General features: G+C 37.4%; 1 protein-coding gene across 1 annotated transcript; it reads left to right on the top strand.

Annotated features, from left to right (window-relative positions):
- The first annotated feature begins 3868 nt into the window (after positions 1–3868).
- Positions 3869–19537, top strand: LOC139946921 (somatostatin receptor type 4-like). Its single transcript, XM_071944705.1, has 5 exons — positions 3869–5702; positions 6112–6236; positions 7305–7388; positions 8900–12260; positions 14744–19537. The coding sequence occupies exons 4-5, from the start codon at positions 12011–12013 to the stop codon at positions 15550–15552; spliced, it is 1059 nt and encodes a 352-aa protein (XP_071800806.1). The 5' UTR covers positions 3869–5702; positions 6112–6236; positions 7305–7388; positions 8900–12010; the 3' UTR covers positions 15553–19537.
- The last annotated feature ends 193 nt before the right edge of the window (positions 19538–19730 follow it).

The following is a 19730-nucleotide window of genomic DNA, read 5'->3' as shown; positions in this document are numbered from 1 at the left end:
GCAGATTAAACAACTTTAATTCCAACTTTAAGGCTTCACAAAGTCATGACGTCACTGCTCACTAGTGTCCTGATGACGAATATAGCATAGTTGAAATGTTGAGAATTTACATCAGAGCCATAACAAAAATTCCTTGAAAATATTACCACATGGTTTTACTAAAATGATATTGCTATACATAATGCAAAATTAAAGGCAGTGGACACTATTGGTAATTATTCAAAATATTTATTAGCATAAAACCTTACTTGGTGATGAGTAATGGGGAGAGGTTGATAGTATAAAACATTGTGAAAGACCTCAGATTTAGAATTTGAGGTCTCGAAATCAACCATCTAGAAGCACACAATTTCGTGTGACACGGGTGTTTTTTCTTTCGTTATTATCTCGCAACTTCGACGACCAATTGAGCTCAAGTTTTCACAGGTTAGTTATTTTATGCATATGTTAAGATACACCAAGTGAGAAGACTGGTCTTTGACAATTACCATAGTGTCCAATGTCTTTAAAGACAGAACACATAGACAGAACAGTTACATTTAAATTTACTCACAGAGACAAGTGAATTGCTTAACAATCCTAGAATAACACTAGACAAACTATTAAGATACAGCGATGGCTCACGGTGATAGCAGCGCTAATGCTTCCAGGTTGCAAAATAATAAGAGTATAGTTGTATTTTGGTGTTTTATACAGTTGTTACTTTATAGCGCATTACGTCCTGATAATAATAACACAATTTTGTTTTATGGACCATGCAAGATAATATCTGATGGATAGTGACAAAAAGGTTACAATTTCCTGTTTTTATTTGGTTTGTTTATTATAGAGCTTTTGTTTTTTGTTTGTTATTTCATGACATTTAATGACGTGTTTCTAGTAATGTTGTGGTATATGTTGCTCACACTTTGAAATTGCGTCAGAAAACCAAAAATCCGTCACTACTTGAGAAGCACCCAGACAGTGTTTCGGTTTATAAATTTTCTCACAAACGACACCAAAGTCATAGGTCATTTCTGTATGTACCAAATTCAATTTGTGCATAAACCCTGTCTTGAATACAACCAGTTTATGCACTGTGCACTTTGTAATAATCTACAATAGATGGATGCAATACTTGGAACAGTCTAGTGGTGTATTTGTTTGAGTCGTTCTGGTGTTATTATCCATGTATATTTTAACAATATTATGGTTTAGTTGTTTTACTGCAAAAACTTAAAGTTAAATGTTCTATATACGCATTGTTTTATAATTTAAATGATCTTATTACCTTCCTTTGTTTTATAAAGGCATCCCAGCTTACAAGCTTTGCTTTAATGTGCCATGCCTCCATACAGTTTTCAGTCTTGTTAAATCCTATTGTTTGCAATTGTATATTGTGTTTGTATGGTAATAAATGTTGATTGATTTGATTTGAAAAAAAAAAATTCTTCAATATTATACCAGTTTAGATATTCTTATGATGCTTTGTAAACTGTAAGCTGCTTGCTGACTCTATACTTCAACTAAGATCAGTCAGCTATTGTCTCAAGGAAAAAACCTCTATACGCTGGTAGCTATAAGTAGGCCTATTCGTAGAAAGTTTTTCAAATATATTTAGAGCCTTGTAAAGATGCATAGTACAATCTTGAATAAAAGGTTAAACTGGGTTTCCAACAAAAACGACCGTTTGCTCGTTTTATACTTTTCACTACATGGCGGATAGTGAAAGTGAATCCCTATATGTCTTGTTGTTTCTGTTCATTTGTATGTTAGCTAACTTGTTTCGGATTGTGTATCTTTATAAGTCATGACATTTTTGAATTAATGATTATTAGCCTTTATTTACTTTATAGTGATATTGCCGTAAATGATTAGTTAGAATGATTCAATATCGCTCTTATATAACGTCCGTATGGAAATAAAATGTGTAATGAACATACAACTTGGGATGAGCACCTGGCAGTGATTCGTGTACACGCATTAAGTTCAGTACACTGTTTATATTAAAGACAGTGGACACTATTGGTAATTGTCAAAGACTAGCCTTCACAGTTGGTGTATCTCAACATATGCATAAAATGATAAACCTGTGAAAATTTGAGCTCAATCGGTCATCGAAGTTGCGAGATAATAATGAAAGAAAAAACACCCTTGTCACACGAAGTTGTGTGCGTTCAGATGCTTGATTTCGAGACCTCAAGTTCTAAATCGAGGTCTCAAAATCAAATTCGTGGAAAATTACTTCTATCTCGAAAACTATGGCACTTCAGAGGGAGCCGTTTCTCACAATGTTTTATACCATCAACCTCTCCCCATTACTCGTCACCAAGAAAGGTTTTATGCTAATAATTATTTTGAGTAATTACCAAGATTGTCCACTGCCTTTAAACTACATGTACATGTACATGTATGTAGATTACATGGACTCGGGGAAGACATCTATCTTTATGTCACAATGCGCAGTGACTATAAACTGAACTTTCATTTTACGTTGCATTTGCACAAACGGACTTTGATTATTGATCATAATAGGTTTACAAAATGTCCGCGTATTTCTCATCGAATAATTTCCCGCCTGTGACGCTCGTCCGTAAATGTGAGACTTTTGAGACGCTGGCGGCAGCAGATATAAACGGTCCTCTTTTTTTTGGTGCGTTCGTTTAGCTTCCCGGGTCGACCCCGGTGTGTGGTGGGTTTTTTCCCAGGACGAACGTGTGCAGATAACCACCCACGTTTGTCCTGGGAAAAACCTCCAAACACCGGGGTCGACCCAGGTAAGCTAAACGAACGCACCCATTACTGCTGAATGAGGTGCATGCTGGTCTAGCTAGCGCTAAAGTTTGATCCCTAGCAAGACTAGCATGCACCTCATTCAACAGTTAGCGCTTGCGCAATGGGTATTTACGAACAGGTTTATGCTCTGAGCACGCGCACTACCTGGCGAGAACTATTAAAAGGACCGTCCAAAGGTCTCCAATTTCCATTGTGACGAAAGTGGCACTCCCATTCAGTCTACTTTGGATGTTCATCGAGGGTGGTTATACAAATTTCCTGAACTATACACAAACTTGGTAAGAATTTTTATTTCGTACAGTAGTTAATATAAAACAAAGCACAGTAAAGCACATCATTGTGCCAGTCACAATTACGTCAACAAAATAGACTAAACATCAGCGACATTCAGATCATCGAAAACGCAAGCACGGCCAGAATCATTTATTTTTCTGGATAGGAGTTTAAAGTGTTTGTGAAGTCATTTAAATCAAAATGAGACTTGAATTTAAATTCAGATTACATTAAAAACAAAACTTGCAGCGGCATTGCACGCCAGTTGAGGGAGTTTCTAATGTTTGGGCGCAGCATTAATTTAATAGAGAAGACAGTTTGTCACATACCATTTATTATGGGTGCATTTATACTATTATAAGTTACCATCCACACTGTTTCCACATCTCGTTTCCAATTTCTGCTGAATTAACGCATTACAGCTAACCCTGTTTATAACTGTTTATACTTGAGCAGTCTGCTCCATCACATTTTCATCCTAGCTGCTTCAACCATTGATTCATTGTGTTGTTTTCCCATTGCAGTTCACCATGGTGTTCTTCATTCCAGTCGCTATAGGAGCAGCAGTTACATCTGCAGGAATCCTCACATGTAAATATGTCCCTGCTTTAATTGGCTTTACAAAAGCAGGCATAGTCGCAGGTACGACTGCAACAGGCATGATGTCTGCTGCAGCTATAGCTAATGGTGGTGGTGTTGCAGCAGGGGGGCTTGTTGCAGTGCTTCAATCCGTGGGTGCAGCTGGAATTGGTATAACTAGTTATGCTGTTTCAGCAGGTATCGGAGCGGCTTCTGGATATCTGTTTCGTAACAAGTAGTCCTTCGTACAACACCATCTCAGTGGATCAATCGCAGCATGGAGAAGATGAGCCGCAGATCAAATTATATTGACACATCAACTGCCTTAATTTCCAAAGAAAATCCTACGTCATATAACATTCAACATGAACTTGTCTACGAGCACAAATCATAAAGAGGACCACAGCACCTGGCTATCAACATTCAGAACCCTTCAAGTGGACGTTTATAAGATAAATTTGACTCCTTTTTTGTCTGTACACAAAATCACACTATCTACGTTTCACACCTCTTGCTAATTCTGCTGGTTGGCTCAAACACAGTCAGGTCGGGTTAATTAATACAGGTCCTTTTGGTCACTCGTCTATTGGGGGTGCACGCTCTACATTTAATTGCAAGCACCAATGTGTACAATTATTTTCCTAAAGCTTTAAAAGTAAACAGCAAGCAGTTAAAAATATAAAATGAAACAAGTATATTAATACATGAATTAGTAACGGTTGTTATAATTGTCACATAAAAATATTAATTATGGCTACTTAAAATACTTATTGTTTCAATAGTCACTGTCGGTTTCATTAGTAACAACATGAGCGTGTGTGAGTTGGTGTGCGTACTTCACGCGAAAAAATGAATACAAGAAAACTAGTGGTCGTGGGTTCGAATCCCACCCGAGTAACATGCCTGTGATATTTTTTCACAGGACTCGGGAAAGTGCCGAGTATGCAGTGCTAACACACATCGGTGTATGGGTAAAAACCAAAATTAATACAAGAAAACTAAGAAAAAATACAGCCCACTAATCAATTACAAATTCTTCAGCAACCAATAATATAGAGTTGTCGAATCATCTGCGGTAGAAAAATACCACAGTCTTCAAAAAATTGTACTCAGAAAGCACTTAAAGTCATTTTTTGATGCACTTCCTTGAACAGACACCGAAGTGTTCATTTCATGTTATTTCAGCGGAACATGCAGCGATTTGTAAGCAACTTGATTGATGCAAGTGGCACTTAACTTTCTTTGGAATGAGTTTTTGTTAATCTTAAAGACATTGATCGCTCTTATTGCCGCGTTATATTTAAAATGATTCAACTTATGCAAATAAGTCGATGTTTAGTAATAGTATACTGTCATTAGCAAATTGTCTATAAATTTTGTTACTTTTTTCTTGTCTACACGAGAAATAACACCATCTTCAATGTGGTAATTAAATGGTAAAAATGGTAAAGATGCAAAATCGTTAAGATAAAATCAAACTTTGTTTTCAGATATGTATCAATAATAACAACAATTGCTTGTGAACCTTTCACTAACCGGGCGGATAGTGAAAGTGAATCCCTATTCCTTGTGTTGTTTTTGTTTGTTTGCATGTTCTTGTTTGTTTGGGAGTTTGTACTTTGTTTGTAGATGTCATGACGTTTGTAATAGCTGGTTATTAGACTTAATTTCTAACAACATTCCCGTGTACATAACGATCAGCTACAATGATTCAACATCATTCTAACGTTTGGCATAATATGGAAAGAAAATGTTTGATGTTATGTATCTCTATCACAGTACAGTATGTGTTTATATAAATGTACATAATACATGAGGGACAGACAGCTCCGTGTGTGACAGTGGCGACCTATTACTGAACTTTCATATCACACACATTGCAAATCATTTGCACATTGCTCAACGGACTGGGCTAAGTTTACAAAAAAAGTCGGCGTATTTCTCACAAAAGAATTTCCCGCCTGTGACGTTCGTCAATAAGTTGGCATTGCGAAAGTGGCATTCCCATTCACCTCGTAGTCTACTTCGGACGTTCATTGAGGGTGGCTATACACTTCATGCAGTGAACCAACTTGGTAAGAATCTTCATTTTGTACAGTAATTTAATTAATTTAATTACCACTTGAAAGCACAATGAAGAGACTCATTGTGTGACAGTCGCACTGACAGTCAAGATGAACATGAACGAGATTTAATCATCGAAAGTGCCACTACAAATTAAAAACAACAATCAAAAAATTGCATCATCGTTTCCTGAACATACTGTCAATAGGACGGTGCCATAGTCAGTATTAAGTGAACTAATTTGCCTTGGAGTTTGGTGCCTTTGTGAATTAATGTAATTTACAAATTATTTTGAATTTATCGTCGAATTAAACTCATTCCAGTTTCATCTAAAACATTTGTGCTCGTTTAAAAATCACACAGTGGCATTTCACATCGACTTTCCCTTTTCCTATTCCCCTTTTCCTTTTGTGCGTACAGAGATTGCATCATTCGATTAGCTTCCCCGACGCTACCTGGGTCACCAAGTCAAACAGTAGTGAACAAAAGGGAGCGATCCATTGGCCTTCTCGTGTGATTTGTGGGAGAGAGCGGAAAGATCAAAGGTAAATGTTAACCTTTTGTGTTTGTATTTAAAAATTCCTTAATGATTAATTTTTGTTTTTAATAGTTAACACTCACTGAAGACTACGACGAATAGGCCTACCTGTTAATCTTAAAGCAGGCATATATAATTTGATAATTTATCGTCGCTGCAAGGCGCCATCTGTTATGACGTCATAAGTCCGGGTCCTGCCTCCACTACTTTACGAGCAGGTGTGCTTCTAGAACGACACGGGGATACCTGGGGCTGACCCTGGCCTGACCCGAAGGCTGGCTCTAGCCTGACCCGGGCCTGACCCTGGGCTGACGGTTTTGGCTGATTCATAGATGCCAACGAACGAACGCACCCAGTGTGAACGCACCCTATGTGCAAGCACAACATCTGGCATTTCACAACGTTTGAGGGGAATTCCCGCCAGCTTAATGTGCATGATCTGGTACAGATAAAATGGCTGACAACTGCCAATGCTGGATGTTTTTTCATAGATCTGTTAACAGTTTTTATTTACATTTAGCCAGTATAAATTAAATTTAATCTTTATTATTACGATATAACTAGAAAAAACTAGTCTGAGACAGTGTTCATGTTTTATGAGACCAACCCGTATGGAATTTCAATCCTGTGAAAATCTTGGCTTCATTCGTGGTTTGAGTGAGGAGAAAGTGGTGTGACATCATTCACACTATTCAGCAAACACATTGTCCTTATTAGTTGTAACAATCGCCGAAGACAGCTGGTGCGTTTTCAGATACAGATTTTCGAAAATATTGACTTCATTTCAGAGGAAACCGTTTCAACAAAAAAGTTGATAATTTCATAATCAGTAAAGCTTCTATACAATTGTGTTTTTTTGTACACATACCAATCCCGTTTGGCTTTACACAAAACCCACCCACAGACTCTTATACAATTATGGGACAAAAATGTAATTGGTGTATAAATAAATCTTGTTATTAGATTAAAAGGAAACTCTCACCACACATATATTATGGTTACATCTACATTCAAACCACACATAAATCATTAGGGGATGTGATAATACAATTCCATTATAAACTTTTGTATACAGATCACTGACCCAGATAGAGATAAACATCGTTTCTATTATTCCCGACGGACACAAAGTTCACTGTAGTCTTCAGCAAAGTGTACGGTAAGAGTTTATATATACGTTTGATATTATCATTAGTCCAATAACAACAAACTAGATTCGTTATGATACTTGTAATAACAATAATAATGACGTCTTAGTGACGAATAATAATGATAGCGCCGGTATCGACAAAAAAGTGCCCATGGCGCTTGCTCCTAGCAGTGCAAAGATCAAGAAAGAAAACAAAAATCCAATTTCTAGTGAATAATTGTACTAAAATGTTTTGAAAAAAGATGGGTTTTCAGGGTTGATTTGAAAGTGGCTACTGTCTGGATGGCTCTAATGGAATGTGGTAGACCATTCCACACCTTCCCGTCAGCCACCTGGAAAGAACGGGATCCCCATGAATTATTTCCAGCATGTTCCACAAGACGAAACTTGTCAGCAGCTGAACGTAGATGATCACATGCTGGTACATATGGCTGGATGAGATCACGGATGTAGGATGGTGATTTACCATGTATTGCCTTAAAAACAATTAGGCTGATCTTGTGTATGATTCTTTGATCAATGGGGAGCCAATAGGGGACTTTTGGTGCGCTTGGTGGCAGCAGACTTACCAGGTAAAATCCATTGTTCTCGATAATGTGCGCAGGCTCAGAACTACGTAAACAATGGAAATTTGCCTGGTAAGTCTGCTGCCACCTAGCGTTCCAAAGTCTCCCATTGAGCTGCTTCAGAATGGGTGTGATGCTCGAGTACTTCCTGGACAGTGTGACTACACTAGTCTGGCTGCCTGGTTCTGTTTTCGTTGAAGTCTATTTAACTGCGATTTACTGAGGATGAACAAAAGGGCATTACACATGTCGAGTCTGGATGAGGAGCTCAGCAACCGACTTGTTTAAATGTGCTTGCGAATCAGACCGATGTTCCGAAGTGACAGGCAGGCAGCACGAGATACATTGGTGATGTGATCGTCCATGGAGAGATTCGAACCAAAAATGACTCCAAGGTTTCTGACGCTATCTACTGGTGTTACAGTAGCCTCACCTACTCTCATGTAGGCTTACGTCTACTTCTTTATGCAATCTCAAAGTAATTTTTGCATGACTTCCCTGCGTATTATGTTTTTACAGGAAATTGCAATCCGTCACAAAGCTTGGATTAAAACAAAGCATAATACAAATTAATAATAACAAATTTATTTATACTGCGCCAATTCAAGGCAAACCTGTTCAAAGGTGCATAATAAAACACAAACAAACTCAGACAAGAAGACATGTATTCAAATAGATTTTACCATTGTACTACGGTATCCAAGTACCATGGAAACGCGCAGTGTACTTTGAACGCCTAATAGACTCTTTTTTTTTAACTAAACAATTCCATATATATGTACGGTTCAGTTCTCATTATAAAAGATTTGTTCATTTTATCAATTACAATTTTCCAATTACACCCGGCAAGTATACACACATGGTGTTACCGCAAACCATGTATTAATACCTCACCAAGCAATGCCTCAGATCATATCTTATACTAGCACTGTTCCACTTATTTTTCAACTGCAGGGAATTTCAACTGATCATGCAGAAGGAATCGTGCTTCTTGGCCTTAATCTTTGGTGCAATACCTTTGATTTTTGCATCGCACGACACACTGACACTGGGATGCCATGGCGCCACAAAATCATCAGAGGAAACAGAACAAGTAGAAATGATTGTTTTAGGTATTTCCGTCGCTATTAACGCTTTTTATGACAAAAATTCATTGGGGTTTGGTTTTTTGGGTTTCATTATATCACTTCTGGCGACATTGGCTAAGTGTCATGACCCTTGCTACAGTATTACATGGACATGTCGTGGTTACTGTCAACTTTTTATAACCTGTACTTCGATTGCACATTCTGTTATTGAGATAATCATGGCATGTGGTCAAGCTTTATCAACTTTTTAGATCTCCATAAAGTCCCAACAATATGATCAGTGTCCATGACTACTATAGAGTCAACATAAACCATCAACTCTTATCGGAGCCGACAACAATCTTCTTCCGGGAAAATAGTAATATAACATAATGATAATGATGTAAAACCTCAAAATCTTGACAATCCGATCCCCTGGAATCCTTGTGTAGCAGAATAGTTACAGTTACTCTAGAGACCTATCCTGCAGCAAGGACTATTCAATGATGTTATCCGAAACTATTGAGTAACACTTTATCTTATATTTTGTGTGTTAAACTTAATTGATACTTAGAATGGAATAGACATACACTAAAACACTTGTCAGCAATTTGAAGCAAAACGCTTAAGTACAAATAGGCCTATATCCAAAATATTGGTGTTGCCTGGACATGGCATGATGGGGGTTCCCCGTGACGGATTTCAAGCGTGTAAAGAAATGGGTCACGGTCGTCAATAGGAAGTTGTTTACCAGTACATCATAACAGCGTTGCCATGCTGTCAATATAGTTACCATAACTATTTATTTTCTTTTGTTCTGAATGTCTGAATATATGCTTACAAAGTTGTGTTGGATTGTAGGCATACATGCACACTTACTGTGAAGTGATACATCTGTTTCACAAAACGCAAAGCGAGACGCGGTATACCATAAACCTTGATAGACATATATTTTGGAATAGAATGGATATTTCAATTAAATTATTAATCTAGTCAAGCGAATATATTCGAAAGGAATTTTCTTGCTCAGCACAGAAGCCAGGTTTGCCAAGTAAGTTTGCTTTTCCATATTCGATCAAGGCAAAAAATGTACAACGGAAAAACTAATTCAATTCAAAAATAGAATGGATAGAATAGAATGGATATTTCAATTAAATTATTAATCTAGTCAAGGGAATATATTCGAAAGGAATTTTCTTGCTCAGCACAGAAGCCAGGTTTGCCAAGTAAATTTGCTTTTCCATATTCGATCAAGGCAAAAAATGTACAACGTAAAAACTAATTCAATTCAAAAAATCAATATAAAATTCAGTAATTTTTATTTTGCAACCTAACTATGAAGGCATCCCCGAGTTTCTCCGGGTTATCTGACTGCTGATTTGTTTCATTACGCATTTTACAACTGGGGTGGGGCGCTGTTTAATGACAGGGCCGCGGCCCTCCAAAGACCTTTCTTTTGTTGATAGGCAAATCGCCTTGGTTGGCATAGCCGGCCGAATGTTAGTAAAACAGTCAATCGTATTAGCAGATGTTTTAACCAACTTCAATATTTCCGGCAAACTTTCTACTTTCTATTAAATAAAAGACCTCCCATATGAAGTTGTTTTGTTTTCAACAAAATGAACACAATGTTTGAATATTTTGTTTTGTAACGTTGTTTCAAACAGATAGCAAACTGTTTGCATTTTTGGCTTTCCATAGTTTTCCAACCTGGGATGGCAAAAATTGTATGACACAAAACACAATGTCCAGATTTACATTAAACTTGTACATGGTTTAAAGATAATGATGGTAGAAAGCTTCCCTTAAAATATTAATTGATGGGTGCTGTGGGTTATATAATATATAAGTTATGATATTCAACTACCAGTACTGGTAAGTATACGTTGTACTACATTCTAAAATGATTTTCGTCGCCTAAGCCGAAAATGATTTTTCGTGACATTGTTTAACTAATTTCTGAAAAGCAGTCCATGAAGTTAACTTCTGAAAAAGGATGAAATATTGTCACAAAATCCACAAGAAATTTGAACTCAAATGTTACCCAGATTACATATATGGAGCAGGCCATCAGAGGGTACATTCTTAAGTAAAGGTTACCTTATGGTACAGCTGAGATAATATCAGGCAATCATTATCATAATTATAGAGGGAAAGGGCAGGGGAAGGTAGAAGCAAAGCGGCAACAGCCACCATTGGTTTATCTGAGACCAACATTTTTTTTTGTATATGAACCAACGCTATAAAATTGATATAATAACATGCTTTATATTCAAATCGTTATTCTGCTATGCAATTTTGTAATTAAAATACTCTGTACTATGTTTGTTCACTTTTCTATGGTTATAAAAAAAGAAGAGGCGACCTGCCGAAAAGTTACCAGCCTGAACACTGTATAAATGTTTTTAATCGCTCGTTGTTTTTTAATTAACTTTATACCATCACGTATAAAATGACGACCTTGAAGATGATTTTGGTCACCACTGAAATGCATCCCAAACCCGCAGAGAAAACTCAAGTTGTTCTAGGGATAAAAGTCAGTCTAGTTCTGAATGCCTTTGGAATGTTCAGGATGTTTTAAACATGAAGTAGTTTTGTAATACAAAAAGTAAATAAACACACACAAAAAGACCATGGGCAAACACAATGTGACGTCATTAGCTCGTCACACATCACGTGTCTGGGCTGAGCCATTCTATATAGTTGGGTACCCAGTTGGATTGCCAATATTTTAGACCGAGCGAGGACACCAAGTGTACACAGCATTAACTGTGGAGGTTTCTAGTGTTCCAAGTTCTCACCAATCCGTCGTATTTTTCTCTTTTCACAACTTTCGTATCTGATGATGTCGACGTAAAATACGAACATCACAACAGACACGTTCAGTAAGACGTATTTCCAACAATTGAATAAATATATTTAAGAGTTTTAGGCATCCAATTAAGAGGGGCTGTTAAGACACTACGTGCATCGTGTAGAATTATCAGTTGGATCTGAGATGAATAGCGAAGATGAGCTGATTGAGAAGGAAGGAGGAGGAGGATGGTCAGCAGAGGGAGCCTTCGAGGACCAGGTTTGGTTACGAGCCGTCTATGGTATCATAGCTGTACTTGGGATCACCGGTAACTTCTTGGTCATGTTTACTGTAGCAAGGGTACCATCGCTACAAAATCTGACCAACATGTTCATCGTGAGTTTGGCCGTCTGTGATTTCATCGTATCCGTTTTCCTCATACCGCTACATCTCGGTAAGTATGTTACAAAACAAAATATATTCCGTATAAATGTCACAAACACAATTGTTTTTTAACCAACCGGGGAATGATTTGTTCTTTATACTCGTAAAAGAAAAACAATTGCCCTTTTTCAGATTCAATAATATATAACAATGATATAACTACACCCCAATAATTAGACAGATCGAGCCGATGAGAAGGTCTGGGCTACCACTTCATCACTCTCTAAATGTAAAAGAGTGAAAACACAGCTCTTTACATTTAGAGTTGTCCCTCATATAGCTCTTTAAAAAGAGTGGTGGTTATTTCACTCTTTTAGAGGGGTTTCACTCAAGGATAGAGAGAAAAATCACTGAAAAAAATGCGAACTTCAATCTCAAAAAGTGGAAGACCACTCGAAAAGGAGTTGTCCCTCATATGGCTCTTCAAAGAGTGATTTTCACTCTTTTGCATTTAGAGAGTGTTATAAGTTCCATTTGAAGCCACATCGTACCTACTCTCACTAATGTTTATATTAGTATATTGTTATAGTCTAGGATGGTCTGGGCATTCCTATCACAAGCTTTGGCTTTTCTGGTTTGCCCCCATTTCCAATTCTGCTCAATACTGATCGTTGTTATTGTAATGTTGATCGTTTGTTGGAATGGAAATAAATGTCTTGAAATGAAAAATTTAACCTCCGTGAATAGATCCCAGTGATGTGTTGTGGGTCGTTTGAGGCAAAATCATTCAGCTGAGATTGTAAACAAACTTGTTTGTCTTTTCACACGTACCTTCCCGCAGCAAAATATAAATGCACAACGCGCGCCTAAAAAATCGAATCTGTACGTAGTGGGTTGATACCATATATACAGTGTATGTATAGTTTATCTTGTATAAAGCAAAATTGTTAATATTTCACTTACCATGCACCTGTAATAAGATGTTCAGATATTAAATTTGTTAAATTGTTGATAAATATGTATTCAATATAAACCACAAGTATGTATTCAGTATGAATTAAAAATGAAATGGTTAAATTTGAACTTTTTAAAGTTCGAAAAAATGTATATATCGTTCACATGGACTCTGCAACATACAGTGACATGTGTGATCAAGCAAGCAATGGGAAAACATGTTTATGAAATGGACCGACAGTTGATTTTTTTTAATTACAGGTCATTTGAAACTAATCTGATAGAATAGTCCGTTATATGTAACACAACTTATTCGTAGATCAGTACTATCTTAATTTCCTACCGCTCGTTTCCAATTAGCACAACGACCAATCAGCATGTAGAATTCATCAAACATGATAGGGGCACGTTAAGTCCCCACGACCTTTTATCAATTTAATTACTCTAATCAAAGTAAGTGGTTTTGGGAACCTTTCAATGTTATTTCCAGACGTGCATGTCATTATAGATTTAATGTTAATTCCCTGGGGCTGAATCGGTCAAGTATGGCATTGTGAAGATGATTTTGCTTCTTCGCTTTTTACTCGTCATTGAATCTCTTCTAAAAGAAAAGTTGGTCTCAGCGGCACAAAATCCAATCCCATCTATGGATATAGTGACTAACAGAATAAAAGTAATAAGAAAGTCAGCGACATTAGGTCAAAAAGCTGTATACAGAGAAGGGAAAAAATCCTCTTCCTATTTATAAATTATATAGTGGATTCCTTGGTCTGTTATGGTGAAACTTTAATCAAAAATATCACAGTAAGGACATTATGTCCTTAGACTTAATATGACTGTCCTTTAAGCCATTGGACACTTTCGGTAAACAGTATCGCCAAGGCCCACACTTCGTGTATCACAACTTCTATATAAAATAACAAACCTGAAAATAACGGGAGAAAATAGCGGGAAAACCCACCCTTGTTTCCGCACGTTTCCTCGTGTCATGACATGTGTTCAAAATAAATTCGTAATTCTCGCTATAGAGAATTGATATTGTTTTAATGTTTTCTCAAAAAGTAAAGCATTTCATGGAATAATATTTCAAGAGAAGTCTTTCACCATTACTTTCTGAAAACCCTCTAAGTTGCTTGTAAATCTGTGAACTTTTTTTAATGTACCGGTAGTGTATAATGGCTTCTATATTGAAAACGTGGTTTGCAAAAAGTTAAACGATATTTGAAATTAATTTATCTACTGACAACACTGTTCACATCAGATAAACCCAAAATAGTTGAAACACAGATTTTTAAATTAATAAAATATAAACTTTGTTGGCTTGACATCCTCCCAAAGTATCAATTGACAAGAAAAAGAAAGCAATTCCTTCAAAGGTGCTTTCTAAATAACTGAACATCCAACCAAACCATTATTGTGTCTCAAGTTACGCACCGCAATGTAAAGTCCTCCATAGGAAGTCATACAACTTTGACACCATTCCTGCCTATACTCATCTTCACAACCAAGACAAGGTCTCAAGATGATGAAATTTGGAATCTTGATTCTGATTGTATTGGTGAGAAATGTATGTAACTATAATCCCTTCCCTATATACAGGTTTTGTGATTCCCGTACCCAAGGGCTTTGGTGGTGAGCTTCTGTGCCGTCTTCTTCTCTCCAAGTTCCCTCTGTGGGCAAGCTTCGTCTCCTCTGTGCTGTCATTGACTTGCGTTACCTTAGAAAGGTACTTCAGTATTGTGCATCCTTTAAGATATGAAGCCGTCTTCGCTGTCAAGAAGGCTACCATCATGATCATTTGCTTATGGGTAGGAGGGATGGTAGTGAACAGTTATTTTCTGTATATATTTCACAATGATGGCAATGGCCGATGTTTCATCAGTTGGCCAAGTGACGCTTGGCAGAAGTTTGTTGGTGTAGCAGTCTTTAGCGTTATCTACTTCATCCCATTGACTCTGCAGGGTCTCTCCTATTGGCAGATTATGAGTAATTTGCATAAGAGTGCAATGGCTGTGCGCCAATCACTGAGCGATGGTAGAGAGAACCAGCTATCCAGGGATCTTCTTCGTGCTCGTAAGAAAGTCATCAAGATGCTACTGATCGTAGTGGTGACATTTGCGATTTGTTGGGCACCAAATCAGTTTATGTTCTTCGCCTACATGTGCGGTTGGAACCTGGACTTCTCCGCTTGGTATTACCACGCAAGTGTACTGATAGCATTCTGTAATTCCTGCGTGAACCCGTTCATTTATGGGTTTCAAAGTAAGCAGTATCGTCTAGCTTTGAAACAGGCTCTTGGTATTGCTGCATGTTGCAAAAACACGGTAGGAAATACTGCCTCCACAAGCGCCTATGCTGGTAGTGGCACGGCACCCGGGACAGTATCGGCAAACTTAAATGTTGCTTAATAAATACAACATTAACAACATTCAAGTTTGGCATTTTGACAAAGTGCTTGCTATAAAAAGTCACCATAAGCCACAAATAGCATAGAAAGTTCAACTCGAAATGCAAACCCTCAATCGCGTCGAAAGATAAACAGTAAATGTGCATACCATAGCTCTGGAGGCCTTTCACTTTCATGTTTCTGTATACAGCACAGAGGAAGGGTCCTATAGAACTAGTGTATAACGCAATGGTATTGTAGTCACTTCTACAACTGAACTCATAAACACAAAATTAATCTGAAGTTCTCGTACAATTTTGAAAGAAAATTATCAGAAATTCCAAAAATGGTATATACACACCGTATGATATATACATACAGGTACCATATCCGCTACATAATCGCTGCTCTTCATGCAAATAACACTTAAGATATGTCACGTGTCTGAACAAGACCTTTGTTACGAGGGTTTCATGTTATATAAACGAGGGTTTCACACTTTCAAATATTTAAGCCAAAACACAAGTTAGCTGTTAACACGTTATATAAGACTCGTGTAGTTTTTACATCGTGGCTAGTATAGGTAGGACATCTTGCTATTCGTAAGTCGCTTAAAATCTGGACGATCAACTGGTATTTTTTTTTCTTGGCCTAATTCACTTAACCCATATAACCAATCAAGATTATACCAGTAGCACAACTTCTCTTCATATTATTTAAGATCATTTGCTAAAGGTCTGTTCATCGAAAATTTGCAGAAAAAAAATATTTCAAAGAATTAACCTTGAAATGAGCCAAAATGGGGGCACCGCTTAAGTGCTTAACCGCAAATAGACATTAAGGGAGCTTAATAACCATAAACACAGAATTGTAGCACTTGTATTTATCATCGTTCTAGGTCATCACATTTTAAATGCATTATATCTTTTGTGAAGTAACTTTGACTAAACCGCCTTCAAGTCTCTTGTGCTATGTGTCCAGCCGTCGATTTCACCAAACTCTTCCTAACTTAGGATTAATCTTATGACTTAGGACGAGTCCCAACCCTGCACTGTAGCATGCAGACCTTAAGATTAATCCTAAGTTAGGACGAGTAACTCGTCCTATCTCGAGATAAGGCGAGTCCTAACTCTTTGTGAAATCGACGGCAGTCTGTATAGAGTAGGCTTAAAAGCCATTGCTTCACCTAAACCCGATTGTCCTAGCTGTTACCGCACTTTTATCATCACGAGCAGTTTGTGGAAATGCATTTTATATTTTGTGTCCAGTAACTTACAATGTTGTTATTTATTATGGCATTAAATGTACTAGGATAAAAACATAATTTTTTAATTTGAGTCTGTACTGATAATGTAATTCATAACTTTCTTCTGTGAAATATTTCCCTCTGAAATGAAGTCATATTTAAATATAAATAAATGTGTATTAAACAGCAGAATTTGGTTGTACGCGTAGAGCTATATGGTTGTACGACCAAACTTAAGGACAATGTGTTTGTTCTGAACATTTTACACGTGTTTTCACCATATTTTTTCCTGGCTTACACTGGGATTATGCTCACATTTACACAGGTTTGTTATTAAATCCTACGATAGGAGGATCAGTGTGAGTTGAGCTGGGTTGTATATTTTTGGAAGCATATGAATGCGCCTAGCTGATAAAACAAAATCACTTTCATAAAACCAAAGTGACCTAACCAACCGATGTGGAAGAGGTCGAAATAATGTAAGTCACAATAGCAGAGCTGCCATGTTCTCAATCAAACTCAGGCAAGACACACTCTTTTCTAATTTCACATTAGCTTTTGACAGATGTTATATGCCTGACTAGTGTAATTAATCACGCAGCTCGAGCACTGGTCACTAGAGCTGTCATTGCTCTATGATTGGAGCTTGAAGGATTTCTTCCTCCATGGTTGGAGTAGCCTTGTCCCAAGCCTTTTACCGCAAGCACCCAACTTTGAATTCGCTAGCAGTACTTGATATACCGTGAGGTCGAAGCAGGGTTTCTCGACAGCGATTTCGTTTTCGGCTTCATTGTTCGAGGTTGAAAAAATATTCTTCGACCCCACGATATACTTCACATGGTATTGCACAACCTTGTCGGTACCTGGTACCTGGGCCCAATTTCTTAGAACTGCTAGGCACAAGAATTCGCTTAGCATGATATTTTTGCCTCGATAAAAACAGGATTACCACCCAAATTTGTACGTGCTTTCAAGATAAGCAAACAACACCTGAATACCAATAACAAGCAATATGCAACAAATATAAATTTTCCTGGTAGTTCTGTTTTTATCAAGAAAGAAATGTCATGCTAAGCAAATTTACGGTGCTTAGTAGCTCTATGATTGGCTCAGGTGAATTCGAAGCGGGCAGCTTGCGTAATAAGCCTTGCGACAAGGCTGCGCTTGAAGCCAAGTAACCCGTAAGATGGAACTTGATTGAAACTTGATTACAGAACGATTACAACGTCAAGAGCAACCTTGGTATCAATCACAATCATGGTCACCGCCCCCTATACCGTACCATTCAGTTTGAGTCAAAACAAATCAACCAAAAAGGCTCTTAATGTGATATTTAGTATAGGCCTATACTAAAACCATTTCAATGCAAGCGTGCATAATCCGCACTGACACTAAAAGCTGTGGTGATATTCGTTTGGGAAGATTGGCAGCTAGCATCGTTCCAGCCCCCGATTTCACGACGCGCTGCGACGCGTTGCAAGTGCAAGTTGCGACCGATTACACGTCGTAAGTTGCGAACTCGTCGCAGCCGCAGCGTGTCTTATAGGTCTGGCGACGAGTTCGCAAACCCTACGATGCGTCGCTACTTGCGATGAGTTTCGTGAAATCGGGGTCAGGGCTACTACTGCAAAGGAGCTTATAGTATTGCACGCGGGGAGAGTATTGATTAACGTCTGACGTCACGTACAGTGAACCACTTTAAACAAACAATTCAAATGATCTTTTCTTTCCATCTCTTGAAAGACAAATTTGATAATGTTAGAAACGGCGAGGAACGCATTTTATTCGGTACATTGTGGAACCACTTTACAGTACGTTACGAGGTTATCTAATGCAATTATATCTTCCCGTAATTCCATATGTCAACAGCCATCGTAACTGGTGACCCATCTTAAAGGCTAAGAATATCAAACATGGTTGTGTATATTTTCGGTGCTTAAATTTTTCAAATTTAAAGGCAGTGGACACTATTGGTAATTGTCAAAGACTAGCCTTCACAGTTGGTGTATCTCAACATATGCATAAAATAATAAAGCTGTGAAAATTTGAGCTCAATCGGTTATCGAACTTGCGAGATAATAGTGAAAGAAAAAACACCCTTGTCACATGAACTTGTATGCGTTTGATGGTTGATTTCGAGACCTCAAGTTCTAAATCCGAGGTCTCGAAATCAAATTCGTGGAAAATTACTTCTTTATGGAAAACTATGGCACTTCAGAGGGAGCCGTTTCTCACAATGTTTTATACCATCAACAACCTCTCCCCATTACTCGTCACCAAGAAAGGTTTTATTGTAATAATTATTTTGAGTAATTACCAATAGTGTCCACTGCCTTTAAAGGCTAAGAATATCAAACATAAAAGGTAGTTTTGTATAATTTCGGCGCTAAAATTCTTCAAATTTAATTAAATAAAATGTGAATTTTTTTAATTGTACGACATATTATCAGCAGTGCTAACGTAAAAAAAAAGACATAAGCCTTGGCACGATGGCATGTTACAGCTTTGCACAAGTGTTTGAGAGATTGTAGAAAGACAAATTTTAGTAATTAAAAGTTTTGCTTATTATGCAGAAATCATAATTCACCAATCTCATAAAAAAAAAGTCAGGGTTGCAAGCCGATTGAAAGTATTTTGATAAGCCATACATTGTTATTACAGCAAGTCCCTTGGATGAATAATACCCTTGGAGCATAATTTTTAAAGAACTCAGGAACAGAATAAAATACCTCAGAAAATCAAGATAATTTTGGGACAGAGTTTTTTGTTTACCCCAACGAATTCTTCTTGACCTTTACTCCCAAACTCCTCATGACCTTTACTCCGCAACTTCCTCTAGACCTTTAACCCGTATTCTTCACGACCTTTATTTTTTACACCCCATCAATTATTCATCAACTATTTGTATGTTAAGACATTGAAAAGCAGAACACCAAATAGGGCCTACTAAGGAA

This window comes from Asterias amurensis, chromosome 14, assembly GCF_032118995.1.
Source record: "Asterias amurensis chromosome 14, ASM3211899v1".
NCBI lineage: Eukaryota > Metazoa > Echinodermata > Asteroidea > Forcipulatida > Asteriidae > Asterias > Asterias amurensis.
Note: the sequence above shows the minus strand (reverse complement) of the source record. Positions and strands in the feature narration are given on the sequence as shown.

Excerpts from the sequence above, each read along its gene's own strand:
- LOC139946921 (XM_071944705.1), top strand. The coding sequence starts at position 12,011 with ATGAATAGCGAAGATGAGCTGATTGAGAAGGAAGGAGGAGGAGGATGG. Across the intron at positions 12,261-14,743 it reads CCTCATACCGCTACATCTCG|GTTTTGTGATTCCCGTACCC; the intron begins GTAAGTATGTTA and ends CCCTATATACAG.